At 32.0% G+C, this 18,624-nt stretch overlaps 1 protein-coding gene across 2 annotated transcripts; it reads right to left on the reverse strand.

Annotated features, from left to right (window-relative positions):
• Positions 1 to 15,918: 15,918 nt before the first annotated feature.
• Positions 15,919 to 17,977, reverse strand: LOC117598319 (antimicrobial peptide NK-lysin). 2 transcript variants are annotated; one of them, XM_034308246.2, is made up of 4 exons: positions 17,792 to 17,977; positions 16,920 to 16,993; positions 16,749 to 16,835; positions 15,919 to 16,446 (listed from the first exon to the last, which is right to left on the reverse strand). In XM_034308246.2, exons 1-4 carry the CDS (start codon positions 17,832 to 17,834, stop codon positions 16,273 to 16,275), a joined length of 378 nt encoding a protein of 125 aa, XP_034164137.1. In that variant the 5' UTR covers positions 17,835 to 17,977; the 3' UTR covers positions 15,919 to 16,272. The 2 variants fall into 2 exon arrangements, with proteins under 2 accessions (XP_034164137.1, XP_034164136.1); XM_034308245.2 differs by having other exon boundaries at positions 16,920 to 16,996; positions 17,792 to 17,972.
• Between the last annotated feature and the right edge of the window lie 647 nt (positions 17,978 to 18,624).

An 18,624-nucleotide genomic window follows, 5' to 3' on the forward strand; every position in this document is an offset into this window, starting at 1 on the left:
CTTATCATAAGATTAGAAGAAACTAAATATAAGACTATTAAACCTATTTCTAGACATTTGTTGTACTAATTTCTAGAAATAAATATTTAAAAGATGTAATGCCAAAAGATGTTCTGCCAACAGAATTTGAAATTTGTAAAAATGTTTAAAAATAGGTTTAATAATGTTTTTTTTTAATTAATTATCTTATTTATTTATTTTTTATAAGAAATACAACAATACATATTACATATTCTCTTGCCAGGGTGTCATTTTTGCAGAGTTGCATCAGGAATTGCAGAAACATCTGTTTTGTTAACATACTGTACAGACTCATTAGACATTATACTACATGACTGTTTAATTTCTGATCTCTGATTGGTCAGAAGGTGTTGATTAATTTTCCATAACAGCAGCTCTGACAGTAGTGCAAATCACAGGTTTATATTAATGCATTCATTCTGATACGTTATCGTTTCTATAGTAACAGCTCATTCACAGGGACTCGTACGGCAGACGCTCCTCATAAATTGTTGATATGGTGAAGTTTTTCTGTGAGGAGATGTTTATTTAACATTTATGGAAGGAGTCTCCAGTGTCAGGGCTTTGTAATAGTCAGATCTTCTCAGTAACATGACAAGCTGTGTCTTCGAGAGAGAGAATAAAAAGAAGCTGGCGAGGGAACGACTGTTTATAGCTGCTATAATGTTCAATGAGAACAGGAACTAACTTGTGTTGCAGACTTTCCACAACATAAATGGATTAAAAATGTTGTTCTTTAATCATCAGCCTAAATTCTATTATTAAATATTCTTATCTCAAACACCATAACGTTTGTCGTTACCTTTTTAAGTTTTCTGGAGATTGAAGGCATCATCCTCTTAATGAGCTTCCTACAAACCAGACAGCGGATTTTTCCTTTCTGAAAATGGTGACAAAATTTCAGTGGAGTTATTAAAAGGAGGTTTTTCTTTGATATCATGGATTTGAATATTTTTATAGTCTTGGGCACACTGTAAAAATATTTAGTACGAGTGTTAGGGCAGGATTTTAGACTTTAAAGTTGCCAGTAAAATGCTGTTTAATTAAAAAAAAAAGAGTTATAATGAGTTGTAATTATTACTCTTCTACTGTACACAACTGTAAATAAACACTTTTACTGGACAGTTTGTAATATTTTACTTAAATTTACTATGAAACGTACAGTAAGAAAACTTACTCCAAAATATGAAATCTGCAAAATTTCCTAACATGCTCCGTACTGCTGCATAAAAATAAAATAAATAAATCTAGAGATGCGTTTCCTGACAGAAATATGCACCGCTTGCAAAGAAAGTTTAAAAGAAAGGAAGAAAAAAAGCAGAAAGATGGTGGTTGCTATGGTGTTCCAGGTGATTGCTAGTGTGTTGCTAGGCAGTTGCTATGGTTTCCCAGGTTGTTTCTAGAATGTTGCTAGGGTGTTGCTATGGTATTCTGGATGATTGCTTGTTGCTAGGTGGTTGCAGTGGTGTTCCAGGTGGTTGCTTAGGTGTTGCTAGGTGGTTGCTAGGGTGTTGCTAGGTGGTTGCTATAGTATTACAGGTGTTTGATAGGGTGTTGCTAGGGTTTTCCTGGTGGTTGCTAGAGTATTGCTAGAGTGTTGCTAAGCAGTTACTAGAGTGTTGTTAGGGTGTTGAAATGGTATTACAGGTGTTTGATAGGGTGTTGCTAGGATGTTGCTATGAGTTTCTTGGTGGTTGCTAGAGTATTGCTAGGGTGTTGCTAAGTGGTTACTAGAGTGTTGTTAAGGTGTTGCTATGGTATTACAGGTGTTTGATAGGATGTTGAGGGATTTTTTTGGTGGTTGCTAGAGTATTGCTAAGGTGTTGCTAGGCAGTTGCTATGATTTTCCATGTGGTTGCTAGGTTGTTGCTGTGATGTTCCAAATGGTTGCTAGTGTGTTTCAGGGCAGGTGCTATAGTGATCTAGGTGGGTGCTAGGGTGTTGCTATGGTATTCAAGATGGTTGCTAGAGTGTCACTATGGTTTTCCAAGTGGTTGCTAGGGTATTGCAATGGTATTACAGATGTTTTATAGAATGATGCTAGTGTGTTGGTGTGGTTTTCCTGGTGATTGCCAGAGTGTCGCTACGTTGTTGCTAGGCAGTTTCTATGGTATGCCATGTGGTTGCTAGAGTGTTGCTAGGGTGTTGCTATGGTATTCTAGGTGGTTGCTAGAGTGTTGCTAGGGTGTTCCAGACTAATGGTTTAATTATCCAATGAACCTTTAAACAACCATCAAAGAACCTTTTTTAAATGTGTGTATTATTATTTTATACTTTTTTAATCTATAAAATAAAAGTCCCACCTTATCGACATCGTCACGCTCGTGTGGTGAGCTGTCATTGCGGCTCAACAATTCGTTCTCTCTCTCGTTTTTCAGCCGTGGTTCATAAGAAACATCGCAACTCTCAGCGACAACTGTGCAGAATTACAAAATGAACAAAAATTATTTTCACAATCGCAAACCGTCTCAGTAAAGCATTAAATCATACGGAAATTTACTCACCGAAACATAAAAGCAGAAATCCGAGCTGAATTACAGGCGACATCATGTTTCCACCTCAGTCTTCTGAAAAATACAGCAATTTATCTAACCATTTTTAAGAGGAAAAGTGAGATAAGGCTGAGTTTTCAGCTGCTAGAAGAGAAAAGTCTGTTTTTTTGTGGTTAAAAGGGTTTTTCCAAAAAGTGCTGATAGTTACAGCAGAAAAACCACAGCACAGTGAAAGTGTTTCAGCAACAAAATAACGAGAACAGCAGCAACAACAAAAAACTGTCAGCAACTTTCTGAACATTTTACAGACACTTTTATCTTTTTGTTTCTCATTTCATCAGTATCACGTATCATAATTTTTTTTAATATAAAAATGGAAAAAAGGTTTATTTTATTTTTATTTTTTCTTGGCAGACACAAAAAGAGGAAATAACTTAATGTGCTCATATTTTTCTAAATAAAATATGTATTTTTTAAATTGTCTAAAAACATTGTTTTTAAATGTTTTACCATACAAAGTCTAGAAGAGTCGAGCTGAAAGTACAAGTCTGTGTTCTACGTGTGCTATTCTCTGGTTAGGACGTGTACTCTGAAACCTTATAATAATAATACTAATAATAATAATAATCTTTATTTATAGAGTACTTTTAAAACAAATTTCACAAAGTGCTTTACAGACGGTGAAAATGTACTTAAAAAATAATAATAATAATAACAATAATCAGCACAAAATAAAATAAGAATGAAATAGAAACATGAAAACAAATAAATAAAATGTAGAATAAATTTACATTAAATCAGAGAATAATGTGCAATAGATAAAAGATAAAAATAGTATGAATAAAAATTCATCATTAAAAGCTAAGCAGAAGTTCATTCTAAAAATGTGCAGAAATAATCATTTTAATCAATCCTGGTCATTCAAGATCCTTCATTAATTTTAAAATCATGGTATATATGTCAAAATATCATAGATATTTGAATTTAAATGCAAAACTCTGAATCTTATTATTTTGGATTTGTATTACAACATCTGACGTTGAATCTCACGCTTAAGGATGTAGGATTGATGATAAAGGAAGTACATGAATAATCAATATCTATAAAGCATTCAGTCTCAGTCCATGTATGTTGCATTCATTCTTTTTTTTTTAATTTCTAAATGAAAAAGTGCTGCAGGTTTGAAGAAATCAGCAAAGTTTATTTAATGGCAGTGGTAGCCAGGGGTGTATTTGCCTTAGCACTAGGCAAATGTACGCAATTGTCTTGGGCCCCCAGAAACCAAGGGCCCAATAGAAATTTGCAAATGCAAATTATATATTTTTAATTATTACTGCTAAATAATGTATGCTGAAAATTAAAATTTTCGATGTTAAAACACTGAATAGGGCCCCATTCCTTTATTTTGCCTAGGGCCCCCAAATCACTAAATCCAACCCTGGTGGTAGCTGAGTGGTGAAGATATCTGACTGGAAGGTCATGAGTTCAAGTCCCATCACTACCAAGCTGCTAGTGATTGTGGAGCAGCTCTCAGTTCCTGTCATTGAGAGCCACTCATGCATGTGGTGTTTTGAACCAAGTCAAGTCAAGTCAAGTCAAGTGGAGTTTATTGTCATTCAACCATATACAGCCAGTTAGTACATAGTGAAGGTGCTACATAAGACAAACACAGAACAACACAGAACTACACAGGACTACATAAATTTACATAAAGTGCACAAGTGCAAACAAGTGCAGACCGCAAGGACAGTACAATGACTACTGGGATGGACAATGGGCACAGTAAGTCCCAGTGCAGCGCTGACCAGTACACAGTTCTGTTTGAAAGTGAATCCAGTGACAATTGTGCAAAGAGTACAATATCAGTAGCTGAAATAGTGTAAACATAAGAAGTAGCAGCCTATGTAAAGTATAATAAATATTGTAGCAGCATAATGTAATGTGCAAAACTTGCAAAAGAAAATTGCAAAGAGAATGGAGGATGCACAGTTGTGTGTGTATATCTGGGCGCAGATCCATTGCTGTCCAGAGGAAATCCACATTATAGAGATTGGAAGCTCCACAGTGAAGTAACAGCTCGTCTATGGTTGATTTATGGGTGTGAGGAAATATTTCTTATACTCTTTGCATTGAAAAGGAATACGCAGTGCCCCTTTATTCTGTTGCAGCTGACCACGGCCCCTGTCGATGCTCAGAGATCTACCTCATTTAACAGTTTATTTAATTGCATTTAATAACACATTATATTATATAACACATTATATTATATTATGTCCTTAGTCAAAGTCATCCATTCCCTTATAAAGAGCTCACATAGTTAATGAGTATTTAATCATCTATTAATGTGTGAAAAAGACAATTTTATTTCATTTCCATATGGACCTCGCTTTATGCACGAGTGCATCGTCATGCTAAAACAGCACGTGTAAAACGTCCACTTGATACGACCTTAATGAAAACTGCAAAAGGGTAAGTGGCTAAAATGTAAAGATAGAAAAAAAAACCTTCTGTACAGCAGTAACACATGACCTGCATGTCGAGAAGAGGAGAAATAAGGTTTATTTCATGAAGCTAATCATGTGACTGAGTTAGAGTTGGGTTTATATTGGACATTTGCTGCAAATGTAAATTTCTCTCTTAATAAAACTTGCAGATAATTACGCTGGAGTAGACAGCGTATCAACTACCACTGAAAATGTTTGAATAAATCCTCCCTTTAAATATCGCTGAAGATAATATTTCAGAAACATGGGACATGTTATAGAAATGGAGTCAGTTATGGACCTTTTAAAAAGTGCATGACTTGTACAACTGTGTAAGATTCTATTGGTGCTGCAATCTGTAGAGTCAGTGTTAGAGATTTAATAACAGTGATTATGTCTGTATGTTGATTGATCTAAAGCAGATACTTGGATATACAGTATAACTCATGTAAAGGTAAGAAGTGCTGCTGTTTACTGTTCATGCTGTGAGCCGCCATGTTGATTTGACGTCACTTGCTGAACTCAGAGGAACTCCATCCCAAATTTCTGAGCAGGAATTCTGAGTTGAGAGGGCATTTTCTTTGTTTTTTTCTTTGGCCAGAAATGACAAATTACGACTAGTTGAATGCAGAATTAGACTATAGTTAATTATCTTTCAGGATATTTGACATACTATAGAATTAGAGTTTGAGTACAGTATGGATACGGTACAGTGGGATGTATGACTTACAAGTGTAATATCAGTTAAAGATCTTACAGTAGAAGAACATAAATAAATCACTTTTTAAAAAAAAAAAAAAAAAAGGAAAAGAAAAAATAAGATATTATAAGAAATAAGACATTGAAGGTTGTTTGATTCATTCAAACTGTTCTCACATACACAAAATGAGTAAAATTTAAGTAATTCATTAAAATAAAGATCATTTACTGTAAATGTATAAATGGAATATTCTGTACAGTGTACATTCAAAGTTGCTTACATTTTTATTTATCCATTCTTTCTTTCACACCATCCATGATATCTGTTGAAAAAGAAGCCTTACGTTTAGCATAATTATCTTTCAGTTCTTCAATAATAAGAACACAAGAAAAAATGATGTTAATTAATTTTTTTTATTTTATTTTGCACAATTAAATGTTTTTCAGGGTTTCATTAAAACAGCTTTTTATTTTATTTTATTTATTTATTTTTTTGGCAGAAACTAAAACAGGAAATGAATTCCTTTGTTTATAAATTTTTTAAATAAAATATATAGTTAATATTGTACAGATCACATACAAAAGCTCATTCGATTACACTACAATGATGACAAATTAATTACACTATATTAGGAATTTAAAATAAATGAATTTAAAATGAAATGAAAAATAAAATAAATAAAAAATGTAAATATCTTCAGGGTTTCAGTGTGTTTTTTAAAATTAAATTGTAAAATTTTGTTAAAATATGTCATTCAATAATACATTAGGACATTATTCAAAAGCAATGACATTTCAGTTTTGATAACAACAATATATTTTAAATCTTTAAGATCTTAAGAGCTTCAAATTCATAAAACAACAAAAATTATAACCAATAGGAAAATTTAATTAAAAATTAATTTTTACAAAAATGACATGAAATGAAAAAATGATAAAAGCTAACAATTAACAGTTAAGGAATATATAAAAAAATATATAAGAAAGATAAAGATACCTTACTTGACACCCAGATTATTATTATTATTATTATTATTATTATTATTATTATTATTATTATTATTCAGCATTTGAAATCGGAAATCTCACACAAGAAACTGAGAGGAAACCCTTTTTTTTTGTACAAATGAAAGCACTAATTTAAGCTACAATTTTATGATGACATTTAAATTATTATTTTTAAAAGTTATTGCATGGAAAGTCGAACCTTCTCATGAGTTAGCTGCTATGTTTACTTCTGGATTGTTAGATTTAGTTTGAGGACTAGAATTAACACAAGTAGCTTTTCTCGTCACTTAAGTAGTAAGAAATTCATAAGAAGAGTGAGGACGTCCAGCTAACATATACCCATAATATTACACGTGCCCCAGTTACCCCCAGGGAAGATCTCCTTAAGTAGTTTTGGTCTGAGCTCGTAGCAGAAATCGTAGCATTTGGGTCGTAAGTTTTTTACAAAGCTCCTGCAAACTTCATGTATCTTCTGACAGGGGAAAAGAGAAAGCAAATGAAAATAACATTAAAGAATATTTATGGCATACTCTTTTATATTTGGTCAATTATTTGTGGTACAGTCATAACAAACACATAAATTGATTGATCAGTAATTTCTGTTTGTTGTTCTGTTATGAAAATTGCTACAACATCTTTAAAGTGACAGTAAAGGACAGGACAAGTGATGAGTATTGTCAGTACTTCTATTGTACTTCTACTGTTCTTCTATTATACTTCTACTGTACGTATACTGTACTTCTACTGTTCTTCTATTATACTTCTACTGTATGTATACTGTACTTATACTGTTCTTCTATTATACTTCTACTGTACGTATACTGTACTTATACTGTTCTTCTACTTCACCTCAACTATACTTCTACTGTACTTCTATTATATTTCTACTGTTCTTCTACTGTACTTCAACTATACTTCTATTATACTTGTACTATATTTCTACTGTACTTCTACTATGTTTCTACTGTACTTCTATTGTACTTCTACCATATTTCTACTGTAATTCTCCTATACTTCTACTGTACTTCAACAATACTTCTATTATGTTTCTACTATACTTCTACTATACTCCTACTGTGCTTCAACTATATTTTTACTGTACATCATCAATATTTCTACTGTACTTCTATGGTACTTCTACTATACCTCTACTGTACTTCTACTATACTTTTACTGTAATTTACTGTACATTTACTGTGCTTCTACTATACTTCTATTATACTTCTACTGTACTTCTACTATATTTCTACTGTATTTCTACTGCACTTGTACTTCTTCAACTGATACTCAGTATCAAGAAGTTGACTCTTTTTTTTCACTTGTTCTTTAAAAATAGTTTATTTCTGTAATGTACTTGAATACAAACCACTAGTTTTTCAATAGTTTTTCATATTCTTTTACATAGTGTTTGAAAGTGTGTCTTTTAACTTTAACCTAAGCAAAATGACATTTTATGATATAAATTGTGAATTAAAAAAAAAAATCTTTTTGTCTTATCGTATATATATTTATTGCTCAGCTCTACTTAAAGGCAACAAAACTGAGGTACAGTCATTTTGTTTGAAGAAGTGCAATTTATCCATTATGGGTTTTTGTCAAATGTGTATTTTATTTGGTTGTGTTTATGATTATTTTCATATTATGTTTTATTTTCTTGTTAATTTTATTTTTAAGTTCACTTTACAGTGTGTCCCAAAAGTCTCTATACATAGGGGAAATTAACACCTTTTAGCAAAATGTCTTCTAAAATTTTTCATAGCATGAAAACATCAATTTTACTCCATGGATCAGAGAACTTAATATCTGCTAACTGCAGAAGTGTGCAAAGTGTTCACTTCAGCCCGGCCTTTCGCACGTGCAATATTTTAGATGAAAGTTTTCTTGTGTGAATCATATTGATTTGTGATGAATTTCAATTTTTTTCCCACAGCTAGCCCAGCATCTTGCTTTGTTCTTAACTATTCATAACTTACCATGTGAGTTGCACACATTAAAAAAAAAAAAATTATATATATATATATATATATATATATATATATATATATATATATATATACTGTATATATATATATATATATATATATATATATATATATATATATATATATATATATATATTTTTTTTTTTTTTTTTTTTTTTTATTTATTTATTTTTTTTCCAGATAGCCTTTATGAATGCCTTTGACAAAAGAAGAACTTACTGAAATCATTCTCTTGGCTGGATCGAGAAGCTGTTGCAAGGTTGTGATGGACTTTAACAGGAAACATGGCGAGCATATCACACACGATGTTGCCAAACTTATTAACAAATTCAAAAAGACTGGAAGTGTTGAAGACCAACTGAGAAGTGGACGTCCACGAATATCCACTGACGAAGGCACATGGATAGAGACTTTTGGGACACTCTGTATTTCATTTGATCTGTTTTACAGAAAGCACCTTGGTGGAAGGTGGTATATTAAATAAAGTGTCATGTTACTGGGCCAGTCGTATGAAAGCTTGGTGTGCTGAGAGTTGTGTGGGCTGTGCGATAGATGTCTGACCTGGTCTTTAAGCATAAACTAATGCTAAAATCTTAGTTTAAAAAAAAACTTGCAATAAAACAATAAAGCTAGAAAGAAGATTTGTGGATTGAAAAAAAAATCTTTTTTGAGAAAATACTTTCACAACACTTTAGACATTGTAGGAAAAGCAAAAGCAACTAAAGTCAATTAAAATAAGATTTTAAGAAAGAAGTAAGAAATTTAAATAAAGTAAATTGTCTTTACCTTCTGAATTCTTGCGTTAATTCTTCTCCTAACTGAATTCACAGCTATTCTGCATATAAGACACTTAATAAATCGTGAATCCTGAAAAAGAATACAATGGAGTACTTTATGTTGATAAAATTGGTTTACAAACGATTTTAGAATCGGCTCAGAAAGTAAAGAGCTATTTTTTTATAAATTAAAAATAAATTCAAAAATTGTAAAAAAAAAAATAATAAAGAATTTTCTTTATAGAACTGAAAAATGCTGGTATGAAAACCACACTTATTAAAGAGTCACAGCTACACATACCTCGGTGTGATTGTTTTTTCCGTGTGCCCTCTTCACAGAGAAACTCTTAATTAACGTTCCTGTTTCTGTCTCGTCTGGTATTTGAGGATTTTGTGGAAAAAACTCACAGTGTAATAAATCTGTTCAAAACGATTTCACATAGTCAATTAAGGTTTATTTCTAAGGTGCGTTTAAAAACAACAGACATGACGTAGATTAAATTAATGCAATCTAAAAACAATAAGAATTAAAAAAGAAGAGGGAAATGTTGGTTGATATTGCTTAATATCTGGTAAAAAAATATCTTTAAACATTGAAAATTCATTAGAAAGTGCAGCACACAGGAAAATAAAAACATAAAATACAAAACAAAACAAAACAAAAACAAACAAACAAACAAAAAAACCCTCAACACTATACACAAGTAGGCACACTGCCAGGCCAACTTTTCTGAATCCTGTGTTAATATTTTTGGTTAAACTTGTATAAATGGTGTTTTTCCCCCTAATTTATTTGCCAATATTGGGTGAACTGTAAAAAATTCAAATTTAAAAGTGTTCAAAAGGCTGACATTTTCACTGCTAGCTTAAAATACATCTTAAACTGTTCTCATGCCCAGATATAGTATTTCCATATACTTTAGTACTACTGGAAAGCCATTTAGAGTGCTATGGAAAAGTAACACATAAATAAAAGATTTCTGACCTGAGCAGAGCAAAAGAAACACAATGTGAAACACTGTCCGCATTTCTCCCATCATCTTCTGATTGAATGTGCTAAATCTATCCCACAGTTAAAGATACTGTTTTTCTTAATGTATTTTACAACTTTTTTGGCTCCTTGTTTCCTTGTTTCTGTTTTTCAGTTGTGGAGTTTGTGACTGTTCACAAAAATGGCTGATCTTTAAAAAAAAAAAACCCACAAAGACTACAGTGCAGAGACGTTAGACACCTCGTCAAGCGTCAGATCTGCTGATGGTGATGTTTCGTGTCTGTACTTCTGGGCGTGAGGTGGGAAGATCCAGTCCCAGACACAGGGACTGTGTTTGTCACTTTTGGGTTGAAAAGTTTTATTTTTTCCCTCCATAATAACAGATAATAAAGCCTCAGCAATAAAGTTTTTATTTATTTAATTTTTTTATTTTTTACAAGCAATTAAAAAATAATGACCTTTTTTTTAAAAAGAGAACTTTACCTTTTCTTTTAGGGTGCCAATATTTTTAACGCCTACGTTTCGATGGAAAATACTTCTTTTTTTTTTTTTTTTTTTTTTTTTTTAAACATTTATTTCTGCAAAAATTCTTTTGTATTAGAGGGGAAAAAAAACAGGTTTAATTGTTTATTTCATACAATCAGTTTTTCCTCATTGTTTTGAAGGGTGCCAATAGTTTTGGATTTGACGTTGTTGTTAATGACTTGTTAGAGTAAATTACTCTAAGAAGACTGTTTTTGATGAGACACAGCCCATGTCTGAGAAACTACTGCAGTACTGATCTGTATTGTTGAAATTTTTTTGCAGGTGTGAAAAATTATAAAAAAAAAAAAAAAAATCATCTTCAAATGTTGAAACATTATCAAATTTAATAGGATTGACTGTCATAACATGGTTCACTTGATATGGTCAAACACAAAAGTTTGCATCCCCCCCCCAAAGAAATTTTACTTATAGCAACTTGACATTTTAAAAATAGAGATTGTACAAGAGTATTATGAAAAGAAATGACAAACTGAAATGAGAATATATTACACTACAGTACACACGTACACAGCTCATTCAGTATTTATCACATTAGCTGCAAGCTTTGAACCTCTTACATATAGCACGTTCGTTTTGACTGAAAAGCTTGCTCATTAATTTGGTTTCAAGATTTTTTGCTTTGTTTCGGCACTTTTTTCGAAGTTTGGGAACAAACTTGCCACACAGGGTGTATGATTTCTGGAAAAAAAAAGACACACTGTTAACACATTAAATTTAGCAGTAAAAATAATTTCTAATATAATATTAAGACTGGTGTTTTGAGACATTAGACATGAATTAGAAAGGAATATAAATTCCTACAAAAATTCTTTGTTTAAAAAAATTGATCCATTTTCATACGAGTTATAAGTTATGAGAATTTATACACACATGAGACTGTTGTGATTTTTATTACCTGTTTAAACTGTGCTTTAATATAGTTCCTCAGTGCCTTAACAATTTCTCTGCACACATAACAGATTCCAGGAATCCTCGCTCCTCCGTCCTGAGAAAGAAAAGCGCAAAGAATGTCAAAAGAGCAGGAAAACATCAATTTTACTCCATGGATCAGAGAATTTAATATCCGCTAACTAATATATATATAAAATATTTAAAAAATACATTCAAGTCATACCGTAATGCAAAAATATATATAGAAAAAATAACTAAATTATAAACAAACAAATAAAATTAAATTTAATTAAATAATACTAAATGAAAATGAAATACAATTAATTCAGATGAGACGTTACTTTTTCATAGTGACAAGCTGAAAAAAAAAAACATTAAAAAGGGTTAAAATTTAAAATTGTTTAAATTATTTCATCATGTAAAAAGATTTAAATGTTACATTCATTATGTATTTTTTTAATCGCTTAATTTCTTTACTAAAACGTGTGTGAGGATACAGAAGATCTTAGGCACCCTCTTTTTTTTTAATAGTACAAACTTTGATATAGATTTTTATTTTGTGACTTCTACATTATTGATTCAGTACAAAAACATTTTTAGATTTAAACATTAGTTTTCCAGCACAGCTGTAGCTGCTTCTACAAGATGTTCAGTAACAAATTGCACAAATTGTACGTGAGACTTCTAATTTATTTTTTTAAAGCAAAGTTTCGTCACACCAAATATTGCCTTTCTTTCATTTATTAGTTTCCTGCTCTTTAAAGTATTTCTTTAATGTAGAAACATTTTACTTCTCTACAGCTTTTCTTTGCATGAGCCTAAGACTTTTGCACAGCACTGTACATCCTACTAGATAATATAATGCATGTGAAATTAAAGTGAAATTTGCATCCCTCTTTCAGACAGAGGTGAACAAACCTATTTTATAGATTGTGGTTTTAACATATGTTGTATGCAATTTGTAAAAAAATAATTTTCATGAGGGAGTTGAAGCATTATTTAGCAGGTCATAAAAACACTTGTAACTTGGACCCTGTAAAGCATGTGACTCTCAACGTTGCGGTCTCGGTCCATGAAGCATAGCCAAGGGGTCCATGACTTTTTTTGATTTTGTCATAAATTCCACATTATCAAAGTTATTATATTTAGGGTTCCAAGCACCAAAGTGAACTCAGACCTAGTATATTCAGGAATTAAAAGCTATATGGCTCCAAAAATATTAGAAAGTTTTAAATAATGTTCATGAAATAAATCCATATTGAGGTGGTTCATGGAATTTATTTTGTAGTTAAATGTTGAATTTGCGTCCAGATTCAGTATAAAAATCTAATAATCTCAGCTACGTGTATTGTAATCTACTGTCCATTTTCCACAATAACATCGCAGAACTGAAAACCAATTACATTATTGCTTTTCTCGAGACTGTGTTCATCTTAACTGCATTTCAATCAAAATAGAGCAACATACATGCCGTAATAAAATATAATATCTGTCCAGTCACATTTACAAAACATTCACTTTACCAAATCTAGCATGTGTAGAACGAGTGGAATATTAGAAACCATACGTGGGAGTGATTTCCGGCTGAATGTGTCTTGGTTCTGAGCTCAGACAGTGTTACTGTCTCCGTCCTGTACAGCAGACGCCTCTCATGTTGACTCTCACACTTCACAGTAACTGTAAATGTAAAGGTATTGTTATGCTGTTATTGCACTGGAATAAACAGCAGAATAATCACGCTAAATCTTGAAGGACGTGACTGTTGAGGCAATTTTTTTCTTTTCAAAGACGTCCAGAAGTTTGAATTCAAGTTACAATTTTGGAATTTTCCTCAGGAACTTATTTCAACTTTAGTTTCCACAGTGCTGTTGAAAATGCTCCACATGATCTAAGTCCAACAATAAACAATTCTAAAAAACATTTTGATAAGGCGACGTTTTCTGTAAGAAGACGATTATTTAAGTTCCAACATGGAAAAGTCTTCAGGACAGATGACGCCCTGTGCTTTCTACGTAACAAGGTGTTTTTTTTTCTTCTTTTAATTGCCATGAGAGGGAAAAAACACAGCTTGGCTGTTTATAGCTGCTATAATGTAGTTTTTGTATAATAATAAATGTATAATGTAGTATTTAGTAATTATTAGTAATAATGGGAACTATCTTGTCTCAAAGATGTTACACAACATTAATGTAACTATAAATTGTTAAAAGCATGACAAGTTGTTCTTACTAGTAATAGCTAATAGTTGTTAATAAAATAAAAAAAACTTCAATGGTTAAAAAATGTATGGTATATATATATATATATATATATATATATATATATATATATATATATATATATATTCCATACATTTTTTATATATATATGTATATAAGAGGAATAAAGCACTACAGGAAATGCTGTTGTCAGAAAATACTCACCTTCAGGGTGATAACAGTAACACTACTTTGCGTTGGGCCGCATCACACCACCCCGTTGTTGATTATTTTCCTATTCCTTACCTAAAAATCTAAAAAAAAAAAGGGACATTTTTTACTGAAATGTAAATTTCAGTAACTTACCTATGAATGCCAGAAGAAATCCAAGATAAAGTGAAACGTCATCCGCTGTCCTCATGATGTCACACTTAGAATTTCTTAAATAAAGTTTTTCACCACTAAATTTGTCTTCAGACTGTAATTACAAACATGCACAGAGTCTAAGCAGAAAGTGTTCTCTTCAGCCTTTAGCCTCTCTGTCTGTCTGTCCGTCTTTCCCCCTGAGTCTTAGAGAAGTTAGGCAGCTCATCTCTATGATAAAGCTGAAAGACGTGAACTCGCACGTACGCTACAACAACGTGTTGAACAGCGTGTTACAAAAACAGCATCACATTCCTTTTATCACAACAATTTATTTACGTTTCCAAACACAGATCAGGCAATCTGTAGAATTTATGATCAGTCTACTCAATAAAGTGGCCACTTGAACTCTTTTATGCAGAAATGATTACAAAACAATGGGTTTACTTAAAAAAAAATAAATCACATATTAAAAAGGTAGAAGGCATCAAGTAGAAGTAAAATGGGGTGAAAACATTACTGCTGGAAAAAAGGTGTTCGTGAATATTTTAAATCGAATATATTGCATATTTATTTATGGATGTGTAGAAATAAATGTATAAGACATACATAAATATTTATACTTATGTATGTTTTTAACAAATATGATAATTATGCAGATGAAAAGGTATTATGCAGATAATTATGCAGAAAAAAGGTCATGATGTTTATCAGACATGTTTTTTACTTGATTCGACCTTTTTGTGTAAAGGTTTAGACAGAGACGTGCTGCGTCTGTCTCCGGTGGCCATGTTGGATTGGGAGGAGTAACAACCTCACGGAGTAATAAAACTCATGATAACGGTGTATATAATGCTGGAGAGGTTTGGAGATGATTTGTGTCTTTCTAAAAACAGCCTCAAACAGTCTATGGGTGCATGGAAATTGATACCAGCTTCCTACCTAATATGTTTTTTTTTTTGATGGAAAATTATGGAAGAGGAAACAAACAAACAAAAACAAAAAAAGCTTTATGGCACTAATAAATAAACAGAATAGGATTGGACACATTTACACAGTTCAGATATTAGGCTCATTACAAGAATAGATAAGAAGTGAGAGCATTTTTAAAAAATCTTTACTTACATTGTTGCCTAATATTAATCAATATACAATATATTTTTCATTTTTTATTATTAAAACTGAAGTATATGATCTATAATAGAAAGGGTGAATTATGTGTGGCTTCTTTTACATGGTAACATTTTACAATTTATTTTCCACAAAGCCTCTGAAGTTATATCATTGCTTACATCAATCTTACAAAGCCAGGTCTTCCTTCTATTAATACTTCTAATAATAACTCGTATATTAATAGAAATACAGGATAGAGTTGAAGGATAAATTCGGTTATTTAAGAATTAAAAATCTACTTAATCGGCTTGAGTAGTTTATTTGCTCCAGTAGATCCAGTAAATAAATTTGCGGATGCTAGTTAAGGAACAAGTTTTATTCAGGTCCAAAAGATACAGCTGTAATTTCTTTTTAGTAATAATACACAATTTTTTACTAAAATGCAAAAATGCAATCCACAAAACCTCAAAATATTTTTTAATTATGTACATCAACCATACAAATCCAGTTCTAACAGCTAATAATTTATTCATATTTATTCAGACATTTATAGAAATATAGATTAGGGAAATCAGTTCAGTTATTTAAAGAATATACATTTACTTAATAACATTTTTCTAGTAATAATGTTGCCATTGATTTTTTTTTTTTGTCTTTTTTTTATGCACAAACAATGGAAAAATCCAGAATTTTTTTCATGGGAAAAAAATTACCCTTTGGCATTTTTGCACAGGCGGAGATGTTTGCAGGCTCCGGGGGCGGTCTGAGCAGAGCTGATGGCCCTAACCAGCTTATCTTTGTATTTGTTAATAAATTTCGTGCAAATGGGTTTGATTGGTTTCAATTTCTGACACACCTTGTTAAGAACCCTATTGATCCTGTCCTACAGGGGAAAGAGAAGTACAATCAGACACTGTACCCCATACTCTAATTTATTGGTAAAATATGAGAACACTAAAAAATTGCTTATCCAGTGTGAAACATGGTCAGTTTTTCTGATAAATATTAATTGAAAGATTTTAGTAAAATCATTTTCATACTACAGAGATTGCGTTTGTGGTTAGTGACAAGGTGAAATGGAGCTAAAAACATTTACGACATTTACAAACATTGATGTGAGAGGCTATCACATTTAAATTGCTATTCTATATTTGTATGATTAATAGTTGATGTGTGTATTCAGACCTTTGAAAGTTCATTTCCAACAGATTTAAAGATTTCCTGCAGGATTTTCTTGCACAGTGGACAGGAAAACTGAGCCTCGACTCCTCTCTGTGTGTAAGAGAGAAAGGACAGAAATTAGCAACATATTGTTTGTAGAAATCGAATAAGCTGATTAGTGAGCTTTCTGCGTACCTGCATATCGTGCTCGTATGTTTTAATCATGAGGCCGTTGTCGCTGAAGATCTGCTCCTGACACTGCACAGCTCCTACTGAGAAAATAAACCATGTTTCAAAAGCAAACAGTTTCAAAAGCAGTCACTCAAAGCTTATTAAATAATTTGAGGTAAAATGATATTCACTGAAATGTCACTGAAACGGACATATGTGGAAGATCTGATGTACATCCAACACTGTGCAGTCATTTTCTGTAACTTCTACAGTAAACGCTCATTCACAGGGACCGAACGTGTCACATGAACAGACTTTAAAATGTGAATAATTGATATAGTGACAATTTCTGTGAGGAGAGATTCATTTAGCATTTATGAAAGGAGTCTCCAGTGTCAGCGCTGTGTAACTTAAACCACACGGAAACAGGACAACAAACTTTCTGACAAATTTAAGCAATGAAATATTTTTGTTTTCTGCCTCAAGTATGACAATTTGTACTGATTTCAAATATTATTTAGGGGTGTCAATACTTTTGCCACACATCCTTTACAGAAAAAATAAATTTGTTATTACAGTGATTTTGTTAAAGGAAAGGTTATGCCTCATGTCATGAATGTCGCCAATAAATGATGCCAAATCACGACGCTGAAACACTTCATGCTTTTATGGGAAAATAATAAAAATAATCAGCTCCGCGTCAGGACGTATCACACCACCCCATCGTTGATTATTTTCCTATAATATCATGCCCTGTTGTGTTTTATTCCTTACTTATTTCATTCCAGTGTTCAAAACGTTCAAACTACATTTTAGAAATACTCCTCTTTTCATTCTTGTTTAAAACAGATATAATATTACGTGTTGTAGAATGTTTTTTTTTCCCGGAGACTTACCTATAAAGAGAAGCAAAACGCCAAGCTGAAAAGGGGTAGACATTTTTCTTTCTCTTTGCAGCTGCTTGAATTGTATTTTTGTCCGTTTTTATGTGTTCAGGAGGTTTTTATGTGTGAAGTCAGCCTCCTCCCTCTTACAGATGCTTGAACTGTATTTTTGTCCGTTTTTATGTGTTCAGGAGGTTTTTATGTGTGAAGTCAGCCTCCTCCCACTTGCAGTTGGGTTTGAAGAAACTTCACGTTACTTTATGCTTAGTCAGTCAGTGAAAGCTGATGTTTTGGTTACTTTAAACCCACAAATGCTAAGTTTTTACAGTTTTCTGATGACTGTTGCACTGTGTATTGTGTTACAGTTAACTACAAAAATATTGGCCCCCTTCCTGAAAATGAGCATGAAGACACATGGCATGAGTGAAAATTTGTGCTTAAAAATACTGAGACACAGTATCACTTTCTCAAACATAGAAAGCTTTTTTCAGCAGTGCAATTTTACATGAAGTGCAGGTTTCAAAATTATCAGCACCCTTTTATATGAATATTTTGTGGCCCATGCCCTGGGGAGTCTAACAGAACTGAGTCTCTTCCTGTTATGTCTAACATCATTTATTAGGCTTTTAATTGTGTGTTCCAGTGATACTGATTTTCTTCGTACTCACAAAAGTATGTTAATAAATGCCATTAATAAAGTTAGTTATATGAAATGACTGAGTTTCACAAAATGTTCATTAAATTGGTGTGTGATGGAAATAAATAAGTGATTGACAGTGTAATCCGTGTGTAAAATCACAGTAACTCATCAACAATTATACGATTTGAAGCTGATCAATCGAGGG

This window comes from Pangasianodon hypophthalmus, chromosome 10, assembly GCF_027358585.1.
Source record: "Pangasianodon hypophthalmus isolate fPanHyp1 chromosome 10, fPanHyp1.pri, whole genome shotgun sequence".
Lineage (NCBI taxonomy): Eukaryota > Metazoa > Chordata > Actinopteri > Siluriformes > Pangasiidae > Pangasianodon > Pangasianodon hypophthalmus.